General features: G+C 55.1%; 1 protein-coding gene across 1 annotated transcript; it reads left to right on the top strand.

Annotated features, from left to right (window-relative positions):
* The first annotated feature begins 533 nt into the window (after window positions 1–533).
* Window positions 534–12,146, top strand: MCRIP1 (MAPK regulated corepressor interacting protein 1). The gene is made up of 5 exons (XM_084648172.1): window positions 534–635; window positions 4,521–4,600; window positions 4,908–5,026; window positions 9,882–9,983; window positions 10,400–12,146. Exons 2-5 carry the CDS (start codon window positions 4,593–4,595, stop codon window positions 10,462–10,464), a joined length of 294 nt encoding a protein of 97 aa, XP_084504298.1. The 5' UTR covers window positions 534–635; window positions 4,521–4,592; the 3' UTR covers window positions 10,465–12,146.
* Window positions 12,147–17,877: the final 5,731 nt, after the last annotated feature.

Below are 17,877 nucleotides of genomic sequence, written 5' to 3' on the forward strand. Positions count from 1 at the left end.
GGGGTGGGCACTGGGGGGCCGTCGGGGGGACTCTGGGCCCAGGGCTGGGGGGCCGTCGGGGGGGCTCTGGGCCCCGGAGGGGTGGGCGCTGGGGGGCTGTCGGGGGGGCTCTGGGCCCGGCGCTGGGGGGCCGTCGGGGGGGCTCTGGGCCCGGGACGGGTGGGCGCTGGGGGGCCGTCGGGGGGGCTCTGGGCCCGGGACGGGTGGGCGCTGGGGGGCCGTCGGGGGGGCTCTGGGCCCGGCGCTGGGGGGCCGTCGGGGGGGCTCTGGGCCCCGGAGGGGTGGGCGCTGGGGGGCCGTCGGGGGGGCTCTGGGCCCGGGACGGGTGGGCGCTGGGGGGCCGTCGGGGGGGCTCTGGGCCCGGCGCTGGGGGGCCGTCGGGGGGGCTCTGGGCCCGGGACGGGTGGGCGCTGGGGGGCCGTCGGGGGGGCTCTGGGCCCGGCGCTGGGGGGCCGTCGGGGGGGCTCTGGGCCCGGGACGGGTGGGCGCTGGGGGGCCGTCGGGGGGGCTCTGGGCCCGGCGTCGGGGGGCCGCACCTCCCCCACGCCGCGCGGCGCCTGCGCGGGCCGGGCTCTGCGCTCACTTCCGTCCCGGCCTGGCAGCGGCGAGAGGAGCCGGGAGCGGCCCGGGCCCAGGTGAGCGGAGCCGCGCGGCGCCGAGACCCCCCGGCCAGGGGCCTCCCGAGCGCCGCGTCTCCATGGGAACGGGCCGCCGAGCCTGGCGCCCCTGAGTGACCCCCGGGCCCCCAGAGCCGGGCCGGGGCAGGGGAGCAGCACGACAGCCCCCCCCCCGCCTCCTGGCACCGCCCCCGGCCCCCCCGGGCCATGCTCTGACCCCCCCCGCCTCCTGGCACCGCCCCCGGCCCCCCCGGGCCATGCTCTGACCCCCCCCGCCTCCTGGCACCGCCCCCGGCCCCCCCGGGCCATGCACTGACCCCCCGCCTCCCGTCTCTGACCCCCGGCCCCCCCGGCCCATGCAGTGACCCCCCCCCGCCTCCTGGCACCGCCCCCGGCCCCCCCGGGCCATGCTCTGACCCCCCCGCCTCCCGTCTCTGACCCCCGGCCCCCCCGGCCCATGCAGTGACCCCCCCGCCTCCCATCTCTGACCCCCGGCCCCCCCGGGCCATGCAGTGACCCCCCCCGCCTCCTGGCACCGCCCCCGGCCCCCCCGGGCCATGCAGTGACCCCCCCGCCTCCCGTCTCTGACCCCCGGCCCCCCCGGGCCATGCAGTGACCCCCCCCGCCTCCTGGCACCGCCCCCGGCCCCCCCCGGGCCATGCAGTGACCCTCCCGTCTCTGACCCCCGGCCCCCCCTGGGCCATGCAGTGACCCCCCCGCCTCCTGGCACCGCCCCCGGCCCCCCCCGGGCCATGCACTGACCCCCCCGCCTCCCGTCTCTGACCTCCGGCCCCCCCGGGCCATGCACTGACCCCCCCGCCTCCCGTCTCTGACCTCCGGCCCCCCCGGCCCATGCAGTGACCCCCCCCGCCTCCTGGCACCGCCCCCGGCCCCCCCGGGCCATGCAGTGACCCCCCCGCCTCCTGGCACCGCCCCCGGCCCCCCCCGGGCCATGCAGTGACCCTCCCGTCTCTGACCCCCGGCCCCCCCGGGCCATGCAGTGACCCCCCCGCCTCCTGGCACCGCCCCCGGCCCCCCCCGGGCCATGCACTGACCCCCCCGCCTCCCGTCTCTGACCTCCGGCCCCCCCGGGCCATGCAGTGACCCCCCCCGCCTCCTGGCACCGCCCCCGGCCCCCCCGGGCCATGCAGTGACCCCCCCCGCCTCCTGGCACCGCCCCCGGCCCCCCCCCGGGCCATGCACTGACCCTCCCGTCTCTGACCTCCGGCCCCCCCGGGCCATGCAGTGAGCCCCCCGCCTCCTGGCACCGCCCCCGGCCCCCCCCCCCGGGTCATGCACTGACCCTCCCGTCTCTGACCTCCGGCCCCCCCGGGCCATGCAGTGACCCCCCCCGCCTCCTGGCACCGCCCCCGGGCCATGCAGTGACCCCCCCGCCTCCCGTCTCTGACCCCCGGCCCCCCCGGGCCATGCAGTGACCCCCCCGCCTCCTGGCACCGCCCCCGGCCCCCCCCCGGGCCATGCACTGACCCCCCCGCCTCCCGTCTCTGACCTCCGGCCCCCCCGGCCCATGCAGTGACCCCCCCGCCTCCTGGCACTGCCCCCGGCCCCCCCCGGGTCATGCACTGACCCCCCCGCCTCCCGTCTCTGACCTCCGGCCCCCCCGGGCCATGCAGTGACCCCCCCGCCTCCTGGCACCGCCCCCGGCCCCCCCGGGTCATGCACTGACCCCCCCGCCTCCTGTCTCTGACCCCCGGCCCCCCCGGCCCATGCAGTGACCCCCCCCGCCTCCTGTCTCTGACCTCCGGCCCCCCTGGGCCATGCACTGACCCCCCCACCTCCCGTCTCTGACCCCCGGCCCCCCCGGGCCATGCAGTGACCCCCTGCCTCCTGGCACCGCCCCCGGCCCCCCCGGGCCATGCAGTGACCCCCCCGCCTCCTGTCTCTGACCCTGATATGCCCGGGCCATGCACTGACCACCCCCCCCTCAGTCTCCTGTCTCTGACCCCCGACCCCCCCGGGCCATGCAGTGACACCCCCCCGCCTCCTGTCTCTGACCCCGATATCCCCGGGCCATGCACTGACCCCCCCCCCCTCAGTCTCCTGTCTCTGACCCCCAATATCCCCAGGCCATGCACTGACCCCCCCCCACCCCCTGTCTCTGACCCCCGACCCCCCCGGGCCATGCAGTGACACATGCACACACCTGATACCCCCAGGCCAAGTACTGACACCCCTACAGATACCCCCTTGGGTCCTGGCACTAACAGTACCTCCCGTGCTATCCCCCCTCAGCAGTGATGCCCCCCATGATAACTGCCCCCCCCAGGTCAGCCTCCCATGCCCTAGCAGTGACAGCTCCCCAAGATACACCCCATGTACCAGCCCCCTGGGGCCCCAGGCAGTGACTGACTGCTCCCTGTGCCGGCCCCTGGGGCCCTGGCAGCAACAGTCCGCTATGATAATCTCCCCACACACCGCCCTTCCCAGGCCCGTGGCAGTGACAGCCCCCAGCCCCCCTGTGCCAGCCCCCCTGGGCTCCTAGCACTGACAGCCCCCCTATGATAACCCTCCCCCTAATGCCAGCCACCCTGAGCCCCTGGTAGTGACAGCCTCTCGTCAATTGGCCTGTGCTGAGAACTCTTGCCTGGATCCTGGGGAAGGGTGGGCCACAAATGCAGGGCCCTCATGTGATTAGGAGTGCCCCTTCATAGAGCCATGTGTCCCCACTCTTCCTGCAACAGGCTGCTGTATGCCGGGGACGTTGCCATGGCAATGGGTCTGACACATCTGTGCATATCTGCCTACATCTAGCAGGAAGAAATCCCCTTTAATCCTAAAATAGCAGGCACCTCCCCAGCCCCCGCACCCCCACCTCAACCCCCACCTGCCTACAGCTTCTTGGCTACAGCTGAGGAGGGCGCAGGACGAGTGACACAGCAACACCGGTATCCCCACCCCCAGAGGTGTTACAGCTCTCAGCCCCTCTGCCTCTAATCATAGAGCCTATCTTCAAAAATACCCTGGGGAGAGCCCAGGTTGGGGATGTGCATGCTGGGAGTAATGCCAGCCAGACCTGGTTCACGGGCGCCTCTGTGCGCAGCTCTGCAGCAATCCCCACCCCTTCCCACAGTCCCACTGCAACCAGAAGTTTTGTTCTGCCGCTTCCCCCCATTTCCTAGTGCATTGGCCAGGATGGTTTTAAATGTCCCAAGCAATGGCCATCCCCCCAGCAGCCTGTGGGGTCTTGGAGCCAGGAAGCTCTTCAGCCTAACATTTCCTTTGTTTGTTCTCCTTGGCAGACTTCAGCATCACCCTGGATGTGTCTCCCCTCTCTTTCAGGGTGACACCAAGTTTGCTGCCGTTTTGCACCTGAAGGCCTGCTGCATGCACAGTATCTGTGCCTGGAGAACTGTCAGTCAAGGGCTGAGTTTTTTACCAATATAGTTATACCAGTATAAGCCATAGTGTGGATGCAGTTACACTGGGGCAGAGATGCCTTGTCCGGCTATAGCTTGTTCCCTTTGCTGTGTGGGAATAGCTATCCTGGTTATAAGCACTTTTATACCAGTGTAACTATGCCCACATTAGGGAAGTTGTACAACTTCATCTGCACTGGCATTGCCCTGATCACGGATGGCATTGAGCCCCCTGGAATTGCCAACAATGGGGTTAAAGTAGTAAGACCCGCATCTGAAATCCTTCTCATTCACTTCTTCAGGAGCGCTGCAGCAGCTGGGGTCAGAATGCAGCCACCCAGACCTAAGCTAAGGAGCTGGCTCCCTGGGTCTCTCTGTGACCTCTCTAGGCTTTGATGCAATGCTCTTAGCTGCAGTATGTGAGCACGTTAAGCCCTAGCTGGGGGTGACTGCATAGAGAAGGTGCTGGCAGTCTGGAGACACCATGGCTCCCGCACACACTTAGCTCCGTTTCACTTTGTTTCAGCATCCATCTCCTATCTGCCAAGGTCTGCGCTGACAAAGGCAGGACTAGAGAGGTCTGAGTAAGGAGGCAGCCATGACCAGGTGAGACACTTTCACACATAGCAGAGAGCCTGTGGATGAGGGCAGGGCAGGGGGCAGGGGCATGGAGTCCCTTTGAGGGGGATGCCATGGGGCTAGGCAGGGCGGGAACAGTAATGGCTTTACTTTTCCTGAGCTCGGAGCCATGCTGCTGGTTTCAGGGTTGGGGAGGTGCGAGCTTGCATGGCTGCTTGCGCCAGGGCCTTTGCTGCAGGATTTTCTGCACTCCCTCTCTGAGGTTCATTTCAGAGCTTTGCACTTCTCCCCATCTGCCCATGAGCTCTCATCAGGATTTGTGCTTTGGTTTCAGCTCCCCTGTTTCCAGGGTTGTTTACAATGGCAAGAGGAACAGCAGCCCTCGCTCCCCAAGCAACAGCAGTGAGATTTTCACCCCTGCTCACGAGGAGAATGTGCGCTTCATTTACGAAGGTGGGTGAGTGATCCAGGATCTGCAACTCCCCCAGTCCATGTTTTCTCCCCAGGCTCCCTTCCTCTCTGGTGCCACTTGCTTTTCAGCCTTGGAATTCCACAAGGGGCTTTCTGCCATGGGGCCTCATCAGAGCAGCGGGCAAGAAGCAGTCAGAGAACGGTGTGGCCACTGCTTCCTCCCCGAGCTGAGGAGTGTTGAGCTTTACTCATCCCATCGTGTGCTCCTGAGCTGTTCTCTCTGCGTTGATAGCCTAGGGCCCGTTAGTTTCCATTCCGTATGGAGTGATGGTGAGGAGAGGGATGCGACTACTTAATATGCCTTGCAATGATAGTCTACGTTGCTGTGTGACTCTGCTACCCACCAATTGCTATGGCAGAACCACGACACTGGAATGAGCCCAGAGCAGGCACTGGGTGGTGGCCTCTGCTATGTGGCAGGCATGACTTTGCTCATTCACAGGCTCTCAACGGACATCTCAGTCTCTCAGCCAGAAGAGTGAGGCCTTACTGCGAACATGAAGCAAATCAAACCAGGTCCAGGTAAAACTCCCTTGTGGGACAGTCCCTGTCTCAGCAGCCGTTGGGCTGTCTCATGTCTCCTGAGCCTGCTGAGCTGAGGAAACCCCTGTCAGACAAGGAGAGAGGAATCAAACTGATTTCGAACTGACCAAGTTAAGAGGACCCAGTGTGTGTAGAAGCCCCTTCCATAGCCTGGCTGAGGCTTGAACAACCCTTAGGAGACTCTTCTAAGGGCTTCTCGTCCCCTGCCAGTGTCTGGGATGGTCTTTCCAACAACAGCCCATTGCCCAACAGCAACGCCCTCTGACTGAATGAAGCCATTGCTGAATGAATGCACAGGAAACAGGCAGTCTTTGTGTTGCTGAGTCCCCTGGGGTCATGTGGTGCTATGGAGGGGAGGCAAGGCCTGGTAGAAAAGCACCACGCATGTGAAAATCCTAATCTCTGGAGTACCTTTGACCCTGGCCATTTCTGGAGAATTTAGTCCTTCAATTAAAAAGTAAAATGAAGCTTCGATCCCTGAGGTTTGCAAAGAAACCCTTTGAATGTAACTGTGCTGTGTCTGTCTGTGAGCTGCCACCTATAGGGAGCTGCTGGTGAGTGGCCTCCAGAGTGGGGTGCAGTCTTGCTGGGGGAAGGTTCCAGCCTGCAAGTGCATACATGCCATTTAAAGCGGGAGCCAGGGTGACTGTTCATGGGGTACTTAGCACCCAGGCCAGACACATGCCAGGTCCCCCATGCTCTTGCAGGTATCTGCCCTCCCCATCCTCCTAGTGCAGTCTTTCCTCTTTACCAAGCCCACAGTGAAGGCACTTCCATGTATGTGATCCCACTGTGAAGTTGGAGGGAGACACATTGGACTGTGAAGCAGGGTGATAAGGAAATGGGGACTGGGAAGGTGAGGTTGGACCTCATTCTGATGGACAAAGAATTGTTACTTGGTGACCTAAAAATTACCAGTAGCCTAGAGTACCAGTGATCATGATCTCGTTACATTTATGTTGTGCAAACAGAACATGGCACCAAACACTAATATATATACACCGGACCCTCGCTAGAACGCGGGGTTCAGGATTCATGCGCGTTACCATGGATCCCGATTTAAATATTTAAATTTGGGATCCATTGCCATGACCGTGCTATATGCGAATCCGCACTATAGTGACACGAGTGTCCGCTTATTTAGAACTTTAAAAGAGTTCATTTTCCAAAGCTAAAAGCAATTGTTGCCATAACTGTCTGGGAACATTAAATTTAAAATATGAAGTGTCAGTGGAAACTGGGACTTGTTCAAGGATATCCTATTGGATGTCCAAAAAGCCATGATTCCACAGACATGAAAAAAGTTATGCTGGCCAAGAAGCCAGTCTGGTTAAAAGGAGTTGTGGAAGAGGCAATAAAACAAAATTTATATATAAAGAATGGAAGTAAATAGCAATTTATAGAAGTTAAAAGTTAAAAAATGTGGATGATTGGTAAGAGAAACCAAAGGAATCAATGAAATATCAATGGGCAATAGAGTTAAAGATAAGGCATTTTTAAAACATAGTCGGAACAAGAAATACCCCATGACGGATGATAAAATTGTAAATAGAGATGCAGAAATGTTCAATAGATATCTCTGTACAGTATTTGGAATGCAGGAGGACGTATAGTGTAGTCAAATATAGTAAAAATCTTAAAATCAATCAAACTGTACTATAGAATCTCTATGGGTAGAAATTCCATGCTTCAATAATAAGATTATAGCTGTAGGAATATACTACCAACCACCTGACCAGGATGGTGACCGAGATTGTGAAATGTTATGGGAGATTAGAGAGGCTACAAAAACAGAAAACCCAATAATTATGGGGTATTTCAACTATGCCCATATTGACTGGATACGTGTCACCTCAGGACAGGATGCAGAGAGAACATTTCTAGACACCATTAATGGCTGATTCTTGGAGCAGCTAGTCCTGGAACCCAAAAAGTGAGAAGCAGTTCTTGACTTAGTCCTAAATGGTGCACAGGATCTGGTCCAATAGGTGAATATAGCTGAACTGCTTGGTAATGGTGGCCATAATGTAATTACATTTAACGTCCTTGTAAGGGGAAAAATAAAGAAATTCACCACATTTAACTTCAAAAAGAGGAACTCCACAAAAATGAGTAAGATAGTTAAATGAAAGTTAAAAAGAACAGTCAAAAGGGTGAAATGCCTGCAAATTATAGGGAGAGTAGTTAAAAACACCATAATAGAGACTTAAACAAAATGTATACCCCCAAATTAAAAAAAAATAAACCAGTAAGAGGACCAAACAAATCCACCATGGCTGAACAACAGAGTATAAGAGGTGGTTAGAGACAAAAAGGCATCCTAAAAATTGGAAGTCCTATCCTAGTGAGGAATATAGAAGGGGGATAAACTCTGTCAGATCAAGTGTAAAAGTATAATTGGGCACAAAAAAATTGAAGACCAATTAGCAAAAGCAACATTTTTTTAAAATACATCAGAAGCAGGAAGCCTGCCAAACAAAAAGTGGGGCAGCTGGATGATTGAGGTGCTAATGGAATACATGAGGAAGAAAAGGGATTATGGAAACGCTAAATTAATTCTTTGCATCAGTCTTCACTACAGAGGGTATGAGGGAGATTGCCACACCTGAACTGTTCTTTTTAGGTGACAAATCTGAGGAACTGTCCCAGATTGAGTTGTCATTAGAAGAAGTTTTGGAACAAATTGATAAACTAAACAGTAATAAATCATCAGGACCAGATGGTATCACCCAAGACTACAGAAGGAACTCAAATGTGAAATTGCAGAACTACTAACTGCATCGAGGTCCCTTCCAGTTCTATGATTTCTATACCGCAGTCAACCTGGGGAACTCATTGCCATGGGATGTTGTGAAGGCCAAAAGTGTAACTGAATTCAAAAAAGAATTAGATAAGTTCATGGAGGATAGATCCATCAATGGCTATTAGCCAACATGGTCAGGGGCGCAACACCATGCTCTGAGTGTCCTTAAACCCCTGACTGCCAGAAGCTGGGACTGGATGACAGAGATGGATGACTTGATAAATTTCCCCCTTCTGTTCATTCCCTCTGAAGCATCTGGCACCAGCCACTGCTGGAAGACAGGATGCTGGGCTAGCTGGACCATTGGTCTTACCCAATATGGCCGTTCTTATACGTCCAGCTAATATGATGTGGATGGAATAGAAAGTTTACTATCTGTAACAAGATAGGAGAGTGTGAGGCAGCATCTGCTAAAATTAAACATTTTCATATCAGCATGCCCATATAACTTACACCCAGAAGTCTTAAAGGAACTGCTGAGGATCTTGCTGAACCACTAATTTTAATATTTAACGAATCTTGGAAAACTGGGAAATTCCAAAGGACAGGAGGACTGCAAATGTAAATTTTAAAAGGATAAAAGGGATGACCCAGCAAGATTTAGACTGGGAGCCTGACATTGATCCTGGGTAAAATAATGGAATGTTTAGTTCAGGACTCAGTCAACAAAGAATTAGAGGCTAAAAATATAATTAATGTGAAGGCAAGTTTTGTCAAACAAACGTGTTGTCTTTTGACAGGATTAGAGGTGTGGTTGATAAAGGCAACTGTGTTGATATAGTAAACTTAGATTTTTCCAAGGCATTTCACTTGGTACCACATACAATTTTGATTAAAAAACTTGCATTATATAGAACTAACAGGACATACACGTTCAATGGATTAAAAACTGTCTCACTGACAGATCTCAAAGTGGTTGTTAATGGGTGATATCGATGAGTGAGGTAATTTCTAATGGATTTTCCCCAGTATTCCATGATTTATTGAAAATCAACATTAATGGTCCAGCAAGTTCCTTAGACAGCTCTTTTAAAACTCTTGGATGCAAGTTGTCTGGACCTGCTGATTTAAAAATGTCCAACTTTAGTAGCTTTTGTTTAACATCCACAGTTGGAATAGAAAGTGTTTCTTCATCATCATCATATGATATGACTACATCATGTGGCTTTTTCCCAAATACACAACAGAAATATTATTCTTCTGTTTCTGAATATTTATTGACAATTCTGCCATTTCCATTGAGTAATGTACCAGTACCATTGTTTGGATTCGATTCAATGGCCTGTGACATACAGGAGCTCAGACTAGATGATCTAATGGTCTCTTCTGGCCTTAAACTCTATGAAACGGTGAAGTTACCTGGTGTGTGCAGGGGAATGGGGTTCTTGAGGGCTGGGATGAGAGCGTGGGAGCAGCTGGAGGGAGCCCTCGGCATGTCCTGTAGCAGGCACAGCACCCTCCCTTCCCTCTCTCGCTGTGCTCCTTCCCCAGCCTGGCAGTGTGTGGAGCGAGACCTTCGCAACCAGATGTCGGGCAGTGAGAGGGGCCTGGTGGAAGAGTATGTGGAGAAGATACCAAACCCCAGCCTAAAGGGTGAGTTTGCCTGGGGGGTCTTTGGCCCATCCAGGGGAACAAGTGCCAACGGTGCTGAAGTAAGTGGAGCAGAGCACGGGCTGCTGAGAGGGGAGGAACCCCCTCGGGACACCAGTGTCTCATCCTAACTGAATGTACAGCTCTGGCCACTCCATCCAGCTACAAGAGGGTGAATGAGGGTGACCAGATTGGGAGCCTGCAAGCCAGTGGGACAAACGGCATTTCATGATGAGGGGCAGAGGAGACCTGTGGTTCTTGAGCCTGGGCTCCTGAAGAGTGTGTGTTGGCGTGGCAGGTGCTGGCAACACTGATCTTGTGCAGGGGTGATGCAGTGCTGAGCCCTGAGGGGGGTAGGGTGATGCTGGCAGTGCTGAGCCCAGCCCCCTTACTGAGTTCTCCTCCCTTCCTCCTCACAGCATTTAAACCTGTTGACTTGAGCGATCTGAAGAGGAGAAACACACAGGATGCTAAGAAATCCTAAGGCAGGTTCTGCCTGCTGATTGGCTGGTGTCCTGAGGTCCTCAAGCAAATTTAATTTGAAGATTTTGTGTTGATTTCCTCCTCCGGTCTGTGTTCTGCCCGTGGAAGAGCTGGGCGCTTTGGGGCTGGCTCTGAAGCTGCCCAAGTTTGAACTCCATTGCAGATGCCTAGAGCATGTTGTACTGGATTCCTGCCCCTTCCCTGTAGCCTCGTCTCGGGCTGCCTTTCTCTACCATGTGTTGGGCCCACAAAGTCAGCTTACTCTTCCTCCCAGCTCTGTCCTCAGTCGGCCCTGGGCTGCTCTTTGGCTGCCGAGTGGTTGGTGTGGTCCCTGGGGCTCTGGTGCTAGGGAGGACAGAGCTGAGTGGCTGCATTTGGGCCAGTGGAGGCCAAGCCTTGTTCGCTCCTTCCCCCAGGTATCGAGGAGCAGCTCTTGTTGCAGACAGGCTGAGAGGAGAAGGTTGGGCATGTTCAGAGGCTGGAGGAGGAGCATGCATTGTTGGTCCCTGCTGTGTGCCCCATGCCCATGGCTACTCAGTGCCAGTGGGCTTGCAGGCCTTCCCCACAGCCGTGCTGCTGGGCACGCGACCCTTCCCCCTCCCCTTGCTTGTCAAGTGGGTGAGGTTAGTTCGCAGCTGAGCCCCTAGCTCTTGGTTGCTAACAGCTTCTGGGTTTGTGGGACTCTAAGATATTGTCCATATTAAAGAGCTGACTGGCTTTCTTCCCCATAATTGGGCTGAGGCAGGTCCCATGGTTTGGAGGGCAGAGCTGCTTCCTGCCAGGCCTTGCTCCGCTGGAGCTAAAAGGGGTGCACCCTTGGCCCTGAGCCCCAGAGACCAAGGTGCATTTACAGCTGGAGCCGTGGATTATTCTCCGCTCCTTGCTAGGTGCCCTGACAGCTCCTTCCAGGCAGGAAGGGTGGGGTGGAGCAGCACTTGCTGAGGGAGGCTTGGCTGTGGGAAGTTGTTTCTATCTGCATCCTTGCCTGGGCGACATCTCCCAATGTTAGTACTAGAGGGATTCCCCAGCCCTCCTGCCCCCTTCCTGTCCCCCTCCCTCCAGCTGTCTGGGCCCTCTGTGCAGTAACCCCCTTCCTGGCCAGGCCTGTTCTGTGGGGTGGGCCTGGAAGGGAGGTAGTTACACAGCCCCTCGTGGAGCCCAGCTCGCTTCCTAAACATCCCTTAGCGAGGGCAGTTTATAGTAGGCTGCTGCTGCAGTGCCAGGCTGAATGCCCCCTCCCCACCCCTGGGCTCGGAAAGCACTTTGGGAAATGGCCCTTTTGGGACCCTAGTACCTGACAAGGCTCGGGGGGTCTCAGCATGGCCCCACTCTGAGTGGTTCTGCCATCACTATTGCCCTGTGAAGCACAACCCCACCAGTCAAGCAGCTGTCACCAGCACTGTAGGAGGATTGTGGTCTCAGAGACCAGCATCCTGTCCCTGCAGTGCTGCGGGAGCAGCCCCCTGCCTGGGCGCTTGCAGGGAGGGGAGCTGCCAAGTGCTCTGCCCAGCACAGGTGGTGGCAGGCACTGGCAGCCAGCCACTGCAGGGCTAAGAGCGGTGCAGGCAGGATTTGTGGTCACTATTACCTTCCCTTTGTTGTTAAGTCAATGACCTATGTTGTTCTTTCGCTCTGTCTGTCACTTGAGGAGTGTTGTAAATAAAAGCTGGTTAGTCCTTTTGAGCTTGTCTCTGTGCACCTCTGTCCATTGCTCCCAGGCTGCTCCATGGCTGGCTGGATACGGGGGCTGATTTACGACCCATGCTCCCACTTCTGTTCAGCTACTGGTCTGCTGGCCAGTGCATGCAGAGCTGGGGAATGGCTGAGAGGACACCCTGACCCAAGGGAATGGCGGGATGGGCCTTGCATTACTGGTGGCAGCTCTGTGGAGACATGCTGAACTGCCCCATGGAGGCCCAGCTAAGGAGCAAGGAGACGCCTCACAACAGGGCTGCAGCCAGGCATGCTGTCTTGTCCCTCTCCAGATTCCACATCAGTTTGCTCTCAACCCTCGAGCTGTGTCCGTGCCCGTTGGTCGTAGCTGGACACCGCTCAGGCAGAGGTCGAGCCGTGCATGCACACAACTCTTGTGCACTCAGATGCTTTTCCAATGACTCTTCCTAGTTTTCCCCGTTTTGATGTTTCAGGTCTCTCCATTATCTGTTCGGGCTGCAGTTCTGAAAGGAGCGTCAGGGCCCAAGTCTCTGGGGTGGAAGTGGGTGCAGCCCCAGCCACTGCAGGATCTTTTGGCAGCTCAGCCAGCCCAGAGGCAGGGGTGAAAGCTGATGCAAAGGGAGGCCGTAGACAGCTTTAATGTTGCTGTCAGCCTGAAACCACAGCTGCAGCTCCTCCAATCACACAATGTGTAGCAAATGCAGCCCCTCTTTCCCGCACTCCCACACTCCAGGCTGCGGCTATGCACCAATTGCATAGAGCACCTCTGAGTTGGGAGATGCTGTATTAATTTAGATGGAATCAATGGGCCCAGAGTCAAAGCTGTTAACATGACCCTGAAGATGTTCAAAATTAAACAAGGTTGTTGACAGGTTTCAGAGTAGCAGCCGTGTTAGTCTGTATCCGCAAAAAGAAAAGGAGTACTTGAGGCACCTTAGAGACTAACAAATTTATTAGAGCATAAGCTTTTGTGAGCTACAGCTCACTTCATCGGATGCATACAGTGGAAAATATAGTGGGGAGATTTTATATACACAGAGAACATGAAACAATGGGTGTTACCATACAGACTGTAACAAGGTTGTGTTCTTTTCCATCCTCCTGGTTGAAGACAAGGGCCCAGGCAGGCGGGACACATCCTGAAGATGAATGCATGGCCACAGAGATGGTGTCTGTGGGAGGGCTTTGGCTTCCTCCACTCTAGGATGCTGTTCCAGGAAGAAGGCCTGCTGGGAAGAGTTGGGGGCCACCTGACCGAGAAGGGGAAGAACATCTTCATGAACGAGCTCACTAACCTAGTGAGGAGGGCTTTAAACTAGGTTCAAAGGGGACAGGTGACAAGATTTTTTATGATCTCTTTTACCCAAATTGCCTTCCACCTTCAGCTTGACCGCCAATTCCTTCCTCTTACATAAGAACAATCACATTGAATCAGACCAAAGGTCTATCTAGCCCAGTATCCTGTCTTCCAACAGTGGCCAATGCCAGGTGCCCCAGAGGGAATGAACAGAACAGATAATCATCAAGTGATCCATTCCCTGTGACCCATTCCCAGCTTCTGGCAAACAGAGGCTAGGGACACCATCCCTACCCATCCTGCTAATAGCCATGGATGGACCTATCCTCTCTGAACTTATCTAGTTCTTTTTTGAACCCTTTTATATTCTTGGCCTTCATAACATGCTCTGGCAAGGAGTTCCACAGGTTTCCTGTGTGTTGTGTGAAGAAATACTTCCTTTTGTTTATTTTAAACCTGCTGACTATTAATTTCTTTTGGTGTCCCCTAGTTCTTGTGTTATGAGAAAGAGTAAATAATACTTCTGTATTTACTTTCTTCACACCAGCCATGATTTTATAGACCTCTAGCATATCTCATCCCACCCACCTTGGTTGTCTCTTTTCCAAGCTGAAAAATCAATTTGTAAGAACCTATAGGATAACAGGGTTATAAGGAACAGCCAGCATGATTCTGTAAAGAACAAATCATGCAAAAAATTAACCTAATTTTGTTCTTTGACCAGGTTACTCGCCTAGGGCATAGTGGGGAAGCACCAGATGTGATATATCTTGATTTTAGCAAGGCTTTAGACACAGGCCCACATGACATTCTCATAAGCAAACTAGGGAAATGTGGTCTAAATGAAATTATTACAATGTGGATGCACAACTGGTTGAAAGACCATACTCTTTATCAGTGGTTTGCTGTCAGGGAGGGCATATCTAGTGGGGTCTGCAGCGTCAGTCCTGGGTCTGGCATTAGTCAATATTTTCATTTATGACTTGGATAATGGAGCGGAGAGTGTGCTTGTAAAATCTGCAGATGACACCAAGCTGGGAGCAGATGCATGCAAGCATGTTGGAAGACAGGGTTAGAATTCAAAATGACCTTGACAAATTAGTGAATTGGTCTGAACTCAATAAGATGAAATTAAATATAGACAAGTACAAAGTATCACATTCAGGAAGGAAAATCAAATGCACCACTACGAAATGGGGAATAACTGGCTAGGTGAAAGACTGCTGAAAAGGATCTGGGGGTTGTAGTGGATCACAAATTTCATATGAGCTAACAATGTGACGCAGTTGCATAAAAGACTACTATTCTGGGCTGTATTAACAGGATTGTCCCAGGTAAGCCATGGGAGGTAACTGTTCCACTGTACTGGGCACTGGGGAGGCCTCAGCTGGAGTGTTGTGGCCAATTCTGAGCGCCACACTTAGGGAAAGATGTGGACAAATTGGAGAGAACCCAGAGGGGAGCAACCACAATTATCAAAGGTTTAGAAAACTTGGCTTTGAGGGAAGGTTAAAAAACCTGGGCCTATTTAGTCTTGAGAAAAGATGACTGAAGGGCAACCTGATAAGTCTTCAAATACGTTAAGGACTGATATAAAGAGGACTGATCAGTTGTTCTCCATGTCCACTGAAGGTAGACAAGATGCAGCAAGAGAGATTCAGCTTAGCTATCAGGAAACACTTTCTTACTCTCAGATAGTTAAGGCCTGGAACAGGCTCCCAAAGGGGGTTGTGGAATCCCTGTCATTGGAGGTTTTTAAGAACAGGTTAGACAAACGGCCATTGTGTTTTAACGTCATCCTGGTGGCTGTGCACAGGCTGGGTGGTTCCCCTGGGAATTTTCATCTCTGAGCTCTCGCATGCTCTTCAGCCTGAAATCCCCATGGGGACTGGAGAGGACACAGGCCCCTTTCTCTTTGTATGGGTGGAATAGCGATTTTCCCCTTGAGCTGGCCTGACACAGCCGCCCCAGATGGGAGAATGTTCCCAGGGTCCCCATGGCTTGGGTCAGCTGGTGTCATAGTGCTAAATAGCCCCTTGTGGTTAGTGCTGGTCACAACTCCAGGGCTGGCCGGGCTGCCAGAGTTACTCTGCCCATCTCTGCCTTCAGTCGGTGTTGGAGCTCTTGACTCCAGGAAAGGCAAGGCCATTTCTTCCTTTCCCTCCCCTGCAGGTAGGCAGCACAAGGGGGGTGTCTCTAGGACGTGTTGCTAAGTGCAGGGAGGGGGGCAAGTGCTGCACACTGAGACTGGGTCCTGCTGGAACTGCTCTCCCTGGCACCTGGCCTTTACCTTTCGCTGCCCCAGCTCAGCTCATGGAGCTGCCCCTGCAGAGCCACCCCCAGAAGCAGCCAGGAGGAGAAGACCTGCTTTGCTTTGGCCTTGGGGGTGAGGGGAAGCAGTGTTCTTATGCTGTGTAGCAGTGATTGGATGGTACTTTGGTGCTGTGTCTCTACTTTCACTGCAGCATTCTCAGGGCAAGGGTCTCCTCTGCCCCAGTGCCAGTGGCTGCCACTGCAGAGCATCCTAAGGAACCAAGCTGCTGCACATCCCAGAGCGGCCGTGGGAGCAAGTCCACTTTCCTGTGGCCAGAGCTGGCCTGGCTTTGTGGAATGCTGGCCTGCTCCATTCTTGAGGTGCAGCCAACCCCCATAGACTGGTGGTGACCAGCTGAGTTGCAGACACCCTCCTTCCTGGTGAGGACGGATGGGTCCTTCCCTACATTTCCCCACGCTAAACAGGCACAGCACTTGCTGGGATGTGCTGTTAGATGCGTTGCTACCCTCAGCACCCTGATGTGAAAATTCGGAGCTGTCCCCTCCGTCGGTGCACTCTCAGACTCCCTGGCTGTTGGGCTCTAGCTTGGATGAAGCCTTTTGGGGGGCTTGCTGAACCCTGCAGCGTTATCACAGCAGTTTGCTCATTGCATGTTAACCTCCTCTGTCCTGGCCCCTTTCCCTACGGATGCGAGCTGCCTGGTTTGGGCGCTGGACTTGCTGCTTGTCTGCGTGCACGGTGTGAACACAGACACCGGGTCCTGGCACCGGGTGTCCTTCCTGGGTTGTGCAGAGGAGCTCAGAGTGGCGAGGGCATGTGACTGGCAGTGCCTATGGCACCAGGCTGGATCCGACACCACTCAGCCAGTGGCAGGGGATGCTTGGCTCTCCTAACATTGCCATTTGGCCCCTGTTCTGTCTCCGTGGGTGTTGGCAGCTCCAGAGCTGTGTGGAGCTCAGCAGCACTTCTTGCTTCCCACGCTGTTTGCATTCAACAAGGCTCAGAACAGAGGCTTTGGCCTCAATGGAGGGGTCCAACATACCACCTGGGCTGGGGGTGCAAGGCTCTGGCTGAGCAACAGAGGTAAAGCCATGGCCTTGCTGTTCACTCCACACCACTGGCCTCCCAGCTAAATCTCATCCCCAAACAGAGCCTCCCTTGGTGCATCAGCACGTCCCCTCTCCAGCCTCTTTCCAGGGAGACCCTCTGCTCCGGCCTGAGCCCCCAGCTGGCCTACACTCCCTTCACTTTAACTGTGGGCACTAAGAGGGGACCTTGCCCTCCAGCCCTGTGCTCCCCAGGTTGATGGGGCTAGGAGCACAGTGCCCTTGGGCTTCTGTAGGCCTCTCCTGTGAACCGCACCTGGACGCTGCTGCTGGAGCAAAGATTTCAATGTGACTCTGTTAATACACTCAGACCCCTTTTCCTCCCCTGCTTTAATGCCATTTAACTATACTCAGCATGGCAGCATTGCTCCTCAGGTGCATCTCTTCACACTGAGACCCTGAACACATTCAGCTTCTACCACCAACAGCCTCTTGCAAACAGCAGTGGCCTTGGAGCCTGCCCCACTCCCACTGGTTTGTGTCCATCGTGGGACCACAGCTCCAGCCCCATGGAAGCCGGTGAGTCACCTCACCTAGTCCAACAGGAAAAGAAGAGGCAGCCGTTATGGCAGCATTTTCTCTTTCACACCTCTGAGAGCGGTGGCTTTGCTGAATGTCCCCTCAGCAGTGCCACAAGCATGTTCCCTTATGGCACTGCGTCGTTCCTGGGGCCCTGCCATAGAAACCCTGGGGCTCTTCACAGCTGTTTCCCAAGCATAGTTAGGAATGGCTTACAACAGGCTGCACAGGTGAGTGTGCTCCAGGAGCGTGAGAGTGTATGGCAGGTCATTCCTGGCCCAGCAAGTGGTTGGGCTGTGTTGGGCTAGATCCATATGGCAACAGGGAGTCCGGGGGTGGGGAAGGGGTGCAGTTTCTGAGCTACCAGGAGCAGTTGATGGACCCCAGAGGGAAGGCTGCCTCTCTCACCCAGCAGGCGGGGGTGACCTAGCTCCTTAGGGCATCCGGCATTGAGAGCCCTATGGGGAGGTCCCTGGTAACCTCATTGCCTTGGGCCGGGGGGTGGGTATGTGACTCGTTGTGATGTCTGGGGTGAGCCTGTGC

This window comes from Lepidochelys olivacea (assembly GCF_965140295.1).
Source record: "Lepidochelys olivacea isolate rLepOli2 genome assembly, chromosome: 14".
NCBI lineage: Eukaryota > Metazoa > Chordata > Testudines > Cheloniidae > Lepidochelys > Lepidochelys olivacea.

Bases quoted from the DNA above. Each gene is read 5' to 3' on its own strand.
- MCRIP1 (XM_084648172.1), top strand. The intron at 5,027-9,881 runs GTGGGTGAGTGA...CTCCTTCCCCAG, and splicing joins TGTGCGCTTCATTTACGAAG to CCTGGCAGTGTGTGGAGCGA. The intron at 9,984-10,399 runs GTGAGTTTGCCT...TCCTCCTCACAG, and splicing joins ACCAAACCCCAGCCTAAAGG to CATTTAAACCTGTTGACTTG.